Source organism: Mugil cephalus, chromosome 15 (genome assembly GCF_022458985.1).
Source record: "Mugil cephalus isolate CIBA_MC_2020 chromosome 15, CIBA_Mcephalus_1.1, whole genome shotgun sequence".
In the NCBI taxonomy this organism is placed as follows: Eukaryota; Metazoa; Chordata; class Actinopteri; order Mugiliformes; family Mugilidae; genus Mugil; species Mugil cephalus.
This window is the reverse complement of record NC_061784.1, coordinates 6223235-6234365: the sequence shown is the minus strand read 5'-3', so window position 1 is coordinate 6234365 and position 11131 is coordinate 6223235. Positions and strand designations below refer to the sequence as shown.

General features: G+C 40.1%; 1 protein-coding gene across 4 annotated transcripts in view; it reads left to right on the top strand.

The window, feature by feature from the left end:
* The first annotated feature begins 336 nt into the window (after window positions 1–336).
* The window catches only part of ncor1 (nuclear receptor corepressor 1), a 45374-nt gene continuing 34579 nt past the window's right edge, over window positions 337–11131 (top strand). For all 4 annotated transcript variants that reach the window (XM_047606598.1, XM_047606597.1, XM_047606596.1 and 1 more), the window contains exons 1-8: window positions 337–489; window positions 3058–3247; window positions 6518–6612; window positions 6800–7007; window positions 7293–7475; window positions 8917–9030; window positions 10635–10691; window positions 10801–10853. In XM_047606598.1, coding sequence (XP_047462554.1) covers window positions 3137–3247; window positions 6518–6612; window positions 6800–7007; window positions 7293–7475; window positions 8917–9030; window positions 10635–10691; window positions 10801–10853 — 821 coding nt within the window. In that variant the 5' untranslated portion in view covers window positions 337–489; window positions 3058–3136. The remainder of the gene's footprint in view (window positions 490–3057; window positions 3248–6517; window positions 6613–6799; window positions 7008–7292; window positions 7476–8916; window positions 9031–10634; window positions 10692–10800; window positions 10854–11131) is intronic.

Genomic DNA, 11131 nt, shown 5'->3' with positions numbered 1-11131 from the left:
ACGATAGGCATGACATAGAAGACTCTTAAGGCAAATATGAATGAAGAATATCCGTAACAATATTAGAAATTTAGTTAAATTTGTGTTTTCGAAAAGTAAAAAATTACAAACACCAGGAACATATCCATGTTAGAGCGACCCATTTAGCTGTAACACTGCATCATCCTAGTAGATACATAAAATCCAAATATTTATTTCAATTCTTTATTTTAAAACTGTGAAATAATGGCATATGCGATTTTACAAATATTTATAATATATTTGTATTTGTACGAGGAACTTTATTGTGGAATATTAGCACATTAGGTATTCACACGAGTGGAGGCAATTCATTTTACCCTGCTAGGACATCGACCGACAAATGCGGCGCAGCCTTTAGTCTGCACAGTCGTCTACAGCCCACAACCCGCGGATTTACAATCAACAATTGACACATATTTCCGCGCAGGGATATCGTTCTCTACCATTTATATATTTTCTAAATATGCGGTGAGTACAAACGGCTAATATGAAGCACAACAACATCCGTAATTAGCACACTATTTGGGCTCCCCGGTCTACGCTGAAAATCTGCCTTGCAAGATGGCGACGTAGTTGAGAATTCAAAGGTGAAATACAGGCTAAGTTAGCTAGCTAGCAACAACAACAGCATCCTAAACGTTGGCATATTATCATTAGGTGCTAATGTACAATGTACGTTTAAGTTGACGTTCGTTATTGTGCACGTTTTGGGCTCATTTCCGGAGATGCTCTCTGTTGTGAAAATGGTCCCATCCCCCAAGACAAGATACACACCGAGTTACGTTTATGTGAGAGTATGATGTTTAAAGACAACAATAACAACCCACAGCAGCACTATTTGTCAGTGCGAGTCTGTATCAGTGGCCATGAAGGTCACCAAGGCGGCTGGATTTGCATAGAAATCGTGAGGCACCAATGGAAATGTTTTACTCGTTAACTTTAAGAGGAGCATTACCGTGAAACAACAAAAGCTAGCCAACATAGGCCCTTATTTATGATCTGAGATGTCGAGCATCTGCCCTCAAAGTCTCTAATATCTCAGTGACGACTATTAAACAACTGAAATAGAAAAAAGGGCAGTTGGGTAACACCCTGAAGCCAATGTATATGCAACACGTTTCATCTGTCTGCTGTGAGATTTTGAAAGGATGAGAGAGTCTTCAGCTGTACTTTTAGAAAGGTCCAATAAATTTTGCCCGACGTGCATTTCTTTGCAAGTTCCAAAAACAGGCATACAAACTGCAAAACTGGTTGTAGTTAGATCACTAATCAGGGCTGTACCAGCTTATTCTGATAGCTGGCATTAAATACCACCCTCATTCATTCACTATGTTTAATAATAGCAATGTTGGATGTCTTTTTAAACAGGAAACGTGATGTGAAGCATTTTTTTCCAAGCTAAGAGGTCAGAGTGCAGAGGAGCAGATCTATCTGTAATACTATACTATTTTGCTGTTAGTCATGCTTATTTGGAAGTTAATGGTTTCATTGCCTTCCAGTGCGGTTCAAGTTTCTAACCTTTACGGATGCATTTTATCCTATTCTGCATCTGCAGCGCTATCAATACCTGGAGACTGACTTACCATTGTTAAGGGTGAATCAAATTAGCTCACAGAAGACGAATCGAGTTTAATGGGACAATAAGAGTAAAAAAAAAAAAAAGAAAATGTTCTTGAAAGAGAACCCAGAGTTCAGAGAGATGACTGTGATGCTGCCGGGTTCTCTTTCAACAACTTTTCTTTCATGGTTTAACATACTTCATACATCTTGACTTTGTCTTTGCACTTCTCAAAGTGGTTTGCGCTCATCCTTCCAACTTTAGTTAGGATGCAAATCACTAAGGTGCTGCTGAAAGTGAAAGTAAGTCTCCAAAACATTTAAGAACCACATTCACCCGTCTAGAAAATGTGCGGCAACATATTTGTCCGTGGCATGATGTTGTATAAAAGTTAAACAGTCCTGGTTCATTTTAAACAGATGGTATATGATTATCATTTGAAAGATTTGTAAATAATAAGTCCATTTTTTGATGCTTCAGAAATCATTAAAGTCGATCTCATAGTCTCTGGCTCTCCATATGCTGTGATATGCAAATTGAAAATTCAAATAACCGCTTCCTTATGTTGTATGTCGTCAGACTCTGAAGTTTGTGTCATAGTGTGATGGCGTATTGTTCATGCTGTAAACCCTCAGGAGGCATTCATTATATTTGGAGCTTGTTTTGTTGTTTAGGCTTTGGGCTCTGTGTTCTGAAAAGCATCTTGTGAAACCTTGGAGTACATTTGAGGCTATTTCAATAAATCAATGTCAATCAAATTGACAACGTTTTATTTGATCGTATCTACAAATTTCATTTAGGTATCTAATTTTTGAAAATATAAATCTAATCTAACTGTGGTTAAACTAGTAATAGGTTTCAAACTTGAATGACTGGCAGTCTTCAGCTCCCTACGACCTCCAAAATGGGTGAGTTGTGGGCTGTCTGTGTGTTAGGTTTGATCCATTTATTTATTTACAAGATATTGTTCTTGTGACGAGATCGTTCCACCACAAACATTGTTGACAATAAAAAAATCTAGCCTAATAAGAAATGAAATACAATCAGATAAAGTTATCTGAACTATCTGTAATCGAAGAACAGGCGTGTGTTAGTTTCACCCACAGAAACACTTTGTTTTCTAGGGTTGCAGCCACATTGCATAGCAGTGTTTTTTTCGCCATAGCTGTTGCAAGATCCTCCCTGCATATTTGGTTTAAAATCATGGGCGTGAATTAACACTGAAGCAAATGATGCCAGAGTTTATAGTGTTTTTTTGGGGGGGAGATTTAATTCTAACCTTATTGCCTGCACTCATAAGTGCAGAGAAAGCTGATAGATAAACTGCACTTTCTTTTCAGATAAAATTAACAAATACGCAATCAAAGTTTCTGTTTGACGTGTCTGGTGTTTATGTCGTACGTACTAATTTGCAGTTGCTTACAGTTTCTGTCTGAAATTACAGCTGATCAATTCGTTACTGTTCTGTCTTGGTACAGGTGGTTCGTGTGTCCAAACATGGTGTAGCTAAACTCTCTGATCCGTGAAGCAACAAAAGCCCGCTAGCACTGAGCCAGGATGTCCAGTAGCTCGGGCTACCCCCCCAGCCAGGGGAGCTTCAGCAGCGAGCAGAGCCGTTACCCACCACATTCTGTCCAGTACACCTTCACCGGAACACGTCACCAACAGGTAAACCAATCCCTCTGTGTTGTTGTGTGTGAACTTAGTCTAAGTCTAAGTCTTACTGACCGTGTGTCTATGTCATGATTGACCCAGCTTTCTCGATCTTGTTCGCTTTTATAAGATATTGGAAAATTTTGCTATTGAATTTTACTTGAGAATAAAAGTTGTTTAGACATTTTTGATTTTTCAGCTTTGGTGTGGTTGAATATTTAATAGTTCTATAAAAGAAACCCAGTTTCAGTTGAATAAATAGTTATCTCTGCAGTGTGTTTACAACTGATCACACAGATTCAGTGTCCCTCTTCATCTTCATACACGTCCTGTGAAGTCATTCTCCATCTTCCATGTTTGTCATGTAGAGGCAAGTTAGGATTTGAAATAATAACTTTACTTCGTTTCTGTAATTAATTGCAACTTGGGGCTTTACTGAGACAGACAACAGAAGAACAGCAAAGTTAGGCTCAGACTTAGTTATTGGATTTGTGGGTTGAGTTCAGACTTGAAATTCATGTCTGCACAGAGCATTACTGTTGATTGATTGGATGAAGACTTGCAGTGAAATCAAATCATCTTCAAATTGTAAGGGAAGAGGATTATCAATATTTATTTGTAATATATGTATGAATATGTGTCAGGGCAGTAAGGAGAAAATATTTGGAATATCATTGAAAAGGCTTCACAGGAAACCCGTGGTGACAGTTAACTCTGAACCGGTAACAAGTATATGCCGCTCTCTTCATAATCAGTTTGTAGTTTCATATAGAAAATGAGTCAGAAGTTGTGGTTTTACCTAGCTCACTGCTCTGCTCACCATGGCTGCAACCTGACAACGCGATTTCTCTCTGTAGTGATTTGCTTGCTGTAGTGGCATTATTAGTAGTATTTTAGAATACTTGCAATTGCTCTTAAGAGGTTTGTATAATATTTAATTCAGGTATACTCTCCTACATTCACTATACTTGACTATAGTGAATGTTGGATCATTTTTGTTTGTCGTTTTCAACGACATATTTCTTAGAAGCTTATTTTCACAGAAAACTGTAGCAGAACATTTCTGAGCATTTGGACTGTTTGCTTAAATCTGGGACCAGACTGGTATTTGGAAATGTTTCCTGTAACTGCACTTGCGTGTTCAGGTCTGTTTGGCGGTCACACTGTGCTGATAACATTGATGTATTCTTTACCCCACTGGGTTATAAAAAGCATTGGAGTATTAAAACGTTTTTAATCAATTTCCTTGACTTAAAGATGTTTTTTAGTTCCTATATTGGGGACATTGCTGCTGGTCTTACCAGTTCCATTGTGCACTGACCAATAACATGTCTGGCAGAGTTTTGGTCCAGGTCAGGCCAAACTGTGCTTCACAGTGCACTATAACATGAAAGGTTTTAGTTCTATAAACAGAAGCTTGTTTTACCTGGTGGTATGCTGCATGTTTTATACGTACCCTGAAATACAACCATAAAGAGAGATGGTTGAGCAATAAACAGGGTGGTAAAAAAAAAATGTATGCATTTTTTTGTTGACATGCAATTTATGCTTCTGTGCTAAAGTGATGCACGGGCTCCTTTGTTAACGCAGACCATACATGGACCTCGCTGCGTAGCTGACGTGCACCTCCCCAGAAATGTAACTTCTCGCTGTGGCAGAGCTGTGGTTGGTCCACTTGGTAGTAGCATGTTTCCGCTTCAGTATTTCTGGCTGCTTCTCCATCTCCGCGATTTTCAAATTGATTGTTTCGAATCAGTAAAGAATCGGTAAAGTTAACTGAGGAGGTTTCGAGATACATTTGTGTGAGTCAAGTTCATTTTTCAATGATGGGCTGCCATCGTTGAAAATTAAGCAGGAAGTAGAAAGTGAAGCAGGATGTAGAAACAAAAATTTACCCGATTTGCAAAAAAGACGAGGCACCATCAAGTGTTTGGTGTTTTCACAGAGCGAACCAGACTGACGAGTGCACAAGCATTAATGTCTCACACTGGCGGCAGGTCTGTACGTAAGGTTCTTGCGTAGGCCTTCGCAGTACTCCACTACAGAAAAGTGTCATTTTTGACAGGGGCCCTTTGTGGACGAATGACCAACTGATGGCAGCTCTAAGGTGGACTCAATAGATTCTGTGGTAACTTGCAGAGGATAAGGAGTTTACCAACTGTATTTCATCAACACAAGGCTTGACTTAGACTGGTCACCGACAGGAGCTGTGAACCGTTGCAGTCTCTCCTGCGTCTGTTTGGCTAGCAAGCTAAGTGCGCTAGGTAACATTATCTAGTGATAGCATCAAGTGTTAAATGTCGCTCTACACATAATTATAGAAGGTCTGTTTTCCTAAAGAGATGTTGCTGGCTTTCCGTCCATTACGTCAGTTTCCTATCGAGTTGCCCCACTGCGACTGAAGGTTTTTATACGCCTTATAAAACACAAAATGCTTATACATGGCATGAGGTCAACTTGGCCTACACAGTCTGCTGGGCGTGCAGTACACTGCTGGCAACCTTGACCTTCCCGGTAGCCTTTTATTTATTTTGTTCCTTTTCTAAGCTCGGCAGACCGCTCCTTGCGGTTTTAATGTTGGAACCTTCAACAAAGAGAGATAAGCAAAGTTGATGAGCTTTAAATGTTTAGAAATGGAACTTCCCACTGTTGTCATTGGGAATATGTCTTGTACTCATAGTTGCAGTTGTTGAGTGGTTAAAATGTCCATTGAGTTAATTTAGGAACTTTATTAGATTACAGCACAGCGCTTACAGGAAATGAGGTGGGTGAGGTTGGAGTGTGTTTGTTTGTGTGTGTGTGTATGTGCATGCAGGCGCAAGACATGCAGCAAAGATCCCACACCAGACTGAGACGTTGCAATTAAATGGCCAGGGCCTTAAACGCCATGTCCACCGGGTTGCCCCATTATTTTTGATAGTACTCGGTTAAAAACACAGTCCACGTAGTTATTTGCACAAGCTGGTTGAGAAAAAACCTTGATGCCAGTAATTGTGCTTCAGGTCACAGTTTTGTGGGAAGCGTAAACGAAGCAGCCAGCGTAGACGGCTGTATTTATTAAAAACGAGGCTCATTTGTTGCATCAGATGAATGTGTTTCCCCGGCAGAAAGGACTCTGTGTTCACTGTTACGATTTAATTACTGCTTTTGTGAATAACTTTAAGTTGTAGCTTTGCAGGTATTTGTTTGTTTGTTTCTTCTTTTGAGCAGACCTGTTTATAGATTACATGACCCTGATCATATTGCTTCATAAAGCTGTTTTTGGTGTGTTCCTGTTGCCTCCAGGATTTCACCATCCCAGACTATCGGACACACATGCAGGATCCACAAGGTCGCAGGAGACCGTCTTTACTGTCTGAATTCCACCCTGGAGCTGAAAGGTAAAGAGCCTTGTATTCTAATGTGTGGCTTACTGTATAAATATGTGACATCCAGATTGGTGGTTTTTAAATTCTTTATTTTATCCTCACTGTACACTAGTTTTCCCATCCTGCACTCTTGCAGGTATGCCATTAACGTATACTTGACTGACATTACTGACATTTCTTGTTTACCTTTGTTCCTCAGGCCTCCAGAGAGACGCCATGGTTACGAACAGCAGTTTCACTCTGTCACATCCCAGGCTGAGCATGAGGCCTTGGAGTCTAAACGCCCTCGCATGGAGACCGTTGCTGAGTCCCATATCACCCGCACCCCTTCCACTGCCGGGGGTATTGTCCTGCCTTTGCCCCATTCTGTACAGGACAGCCTTAGGGCCAGTGTGGAGGTCAAGAAGGTGGGCCTCTTCTTCTTCTTCTTCTTAGTTGTCATTAGGTAGACCTAGTCTAAACTAGTGCAGTGATGGAGGTGTGGTTTATTGTTGGATTGAGAAAGACCAGTCAACTTGTATGTCATTTGTAGTCCATTGGATCTTCCTCACTAACATAAATGAGAGAATAATCAAAACAGATACAGGTTCATCTTTTGAGACACCGTCTCCCTAGATGCAGTTTCTACTCAGCACTGCAACTTAATGATTTGTTTCGTTCACATTCTACTCTTACTGCTTCTTTTGGACCAGGAGCCTCAGTTCTCTGTCAAAGTGGAGTCCCCATCCTCAGGAGGACCAACACTACACATGGGTGAGGACCAGGACACATCTCCTTCTAAACTATCCAAAGAGGAGCTGATCCAGAGCATGGACCGCGTGGACAGAGAGATTGCAAAAGTGGAGCAGCAGATTTTCAAGCTGAAGAAAAAACAGGTTGGTTTCCCAGCTCGGCATTTTGTCTTTGAAGGAGCAAAGTGGATGTTGTGTAGGAAAACATGGCAAACGTATCAATTGTAATCACTATTTTATGTCAGCACACATTGCCTGTGTCGGGCCGAAACGTTTTGGAAAACCAGATCAGCTACTGTTAGCGGAGCGGCTATAGACTGTCGATCTACATTTGATAGATAGTAGCGTTGTGAAAATACCAGTGTATTTGAATGGTCAGATTAGATCAAGATTTAAGACAAACAAAGCCTTATGTTTGTGTCATTTTCTTTAGCTTTGTTTCTTCTGTTTTTCTTCTTGTGCGCTGGTTCTCTGAGCTCAGCAGCCAATCAGAGATCTATTCCTCCGACCTGTTTCATGGCGTATATTGTTTAAGGGCCAAGCCAATGAATTCAATCAACTGAAAAGCAAACGGCAGGGATTCTGCTAGTGTCAGTGACAGTGACAACAACTTGGACACACACAAAAAAAAAAAGGCGGGCCACAGATGCTCACCGACAGCCCAACATCGGCTTGATGGGTCACAGCGTGTAAACATTTTCCATCAGGAGATTGAAGTAACTGTAATTCTAGGAGGGGAAGGAGGTTGTTAACTCAAGCACAGCATTAGCAAAATGCTATAAAGTCAGGTTTTAAATATCCTCCCAGGCTTTTGACTTTTTATTTCTTGTATAAAAACTGTTCAGTATCTCTGGAGCTAAACAAGAGGTTATACTCTTTGTTGGTTTAGCTTAAAAGCCCTTATAGCCCTGGTGAAACTGATCCGGGCCATAAAATGCTTTTTTTGACGATAGCTTATCAAACTGGTGCTCGTCATTTGCTTGTTTTCCCAATATACTTCCAAATACTGAATCTCCATGACCCCATACTTGTTTTATCATCTCCCCTTTCCATCTCGATGGGCTTGTTATTATGTTTGTGGCTGTCTTTACTGCTATCTATTTTGGAATTCAGTCTCATTAGATAGGAATGTAAACTGATCTTTACTGGGAGATAAGGCCTCTCAGTTTTTCAGTCTGCGTTTCCCCAACATTTTCGGGGTGTAATCATTTATTTGAGGTATTTCAGGAACTAATCTCATCCCTCAACCTGGTCATTTACATAACCTTGAATTTGTACACACTGACCTACCGAACATTTGCCAGATTAGACTGTCGGTTGTTATCAACATGGACCCAGTGGTAGAAACCTTCAGTTCTGTTAAAAAAAAAAAAAAGGCAATACTTGACCAAGCTTGTAGAGGATCACATGATAATATTGTACCTGCATGGGCCTGAGATATCAGGAGCTAGGATCAGATGAGCACAGTGTAGATAAACTCATGTTTTCCACCATCTTTTCAGTATTTTTTTCAGTAGTATTTCCCTTGTGTGTCTTTACTTGTGTGCTTTTGGTCAGAATTTCATGTTTTGATGTTGTCTCTTAGCAACAACTTGAAGAGGAAGCAGCGAAGCCCGTGGAGCCAGAAAAGCCAGTGACGCCGCCCCCAGTGGAGCACAAGCACCGCAGCATAGTCCAGATCATCTATGACGAAAACAGGGTTAGTTGCTTGCTCCGAACGCTGATACAGACTGATTAAGAGCTTAAGTTCCCTCTGTTTCTCAGTGGTTATAGAGTTTTTGTTTTCAACAACTGCAACTATTTTTTTTTTTCCACTTTGCTCATCTACATATTCGAAGAACATCCTGGTTTGCTTGTCTAAACAAACAGTATGTTTCCCTGTTAGCATCCTCATAGCACAGTGTAAACATAATGACACAGCCACCCAGTAACAGTGTCCTCTTTCAAATTAAGTCATGCTAATGAAGCCAGTATTAACTCATCAGTCCACATGCCCATTTCCACTTTCAAATATTTTGCTGTTCATTGATAGCTTCAGCCATGTCTCAGCTGTTTTAAATAGCTGCTGCTATGTCTCTACACCATTTGGCATGGGAGTGTTTTAACTTTCAGAAACACTATGATACAGCATATTCTGTTGGAATAGCTTGTGTTTTTTGCTTTATTGTTGTTTTGAAGGCAACAGTGTGAAAAAACTAACCACATTTTTAAGCAGTATCTTTATGTTAGTTACTTGGTTCTTAGTTGCTCAGTTTTTAGCCGTTTTAGTCAGGTAATGAAGTGTTTAACTGCAGAGGCACCGTATGTCTCATTATCTGTATTTTAGCTGCACAACAACGCGTCAGTGAGGGTGTGTTTGTGGAGGTCACTGCAGTTCATGTCCGTCAGACAGTGTTGTTGGAGGAGAGCGCGGGGGACACGCCTTCCTCAGTCAACCATTAACCCTTCAGGCTGTAAAGCTGCTCAAGCTTTGTGCATTGCATTTGGTCTGGCAGCTGTGGTTGTTTGTCTCAGTTCGTAGATGGGAACTCTTGTGAAATGTGAAAATAAAGAGATTGTCAGCATGTCCCCGATGATCCTAAATGAGCTGACAGTCTGCGCTGATCCCGAATGAACGCCAACTGCATTAATTGTGCTGCAGTGGGAGCATTTGATATTTATTTATTTTATTTGTTTTTCTTGCGTCACGTATTGCTTCTTTTGGGCAGATGCAGCTGCTTTGTTTTGAAAACATCAGTGGCAGGAGCTCACATGACAAGTGGAATGCGTCGAAATTCAAGTTAATCAACAAGCATTTATTACAGCGTGTCTGTGGTAGATGTGTTCAGTTTGCTTTGTTAGCCCTTAGGTTATTATCAAAGCTTATTTTGAGTTTATGATTGTTCAAAAACATCACACATTCCAATTCATATTGTGTTCAGTACATTCACATTAACCACTTGTTTATTTTTTCTTTTTTTTATTGAAGCAGAATTTAAAGAAGCAGCAAGATTAATCCAAAAACCAAGTATTATTTAACCTTATCACCATCTCTGGCATTGAACACAAGTTGCATACTCATTATTATTCTATCCAAGCAGATTTCCGTCATATATTTAGTCCATTTTGCTCTTACATATTACATAGGATTTCTTGATTTGTCTATTGTGTTTCATGTGTTATAAAATATCTTATTTTTTTCCATTCATATCTCTTTGGGATCGTGATCAATTCCACTAATTCTTCTAAATAGAAACCATTGCATCTTAAATCGGTATCAGTGCGGATATAATATTATTTATTAAATCAACTTTTCCTTTCCAGAAAAAAGCTGAAGAGGCGCATAAGATACTGGAAGGTCTTGGTCCAAAGGTTGAGCTGGTATGCGATTTTAATAATGAATAATATTTTTGTTTTGACATAAGCTTTGAGAACAAAATAATGCTTAGCTTATGATTAATCCACCACCTGCTTTACCTGTTCCTTTCAGCCTCTGTACAACCAGCCATCAGACACAAAGGTGTACCATGACAACATAAAGACGTGAGTATCTATATCAGCTCCATAGATTCCTATTAGGAACCTCCACTGGCCTTGCAAAGTGTAGAACCTTGCTGTGGACACTGTCACGATAAGAAGTGTGTCAGCTGCGCACAGCATTGGAGGTAATTCTGCCCTCAGGAAGATAAACCCAGCTGATAATTCTGTCTAATCTGATTGCTGAGTCACCAGATTGAGTTAGCCTACTGACACCAAGGAAAGTGATTGAGAAAGGAAGTGAAAGAACGTGCGTATGACGGCAGTAAATGTGTTTAAAGTAG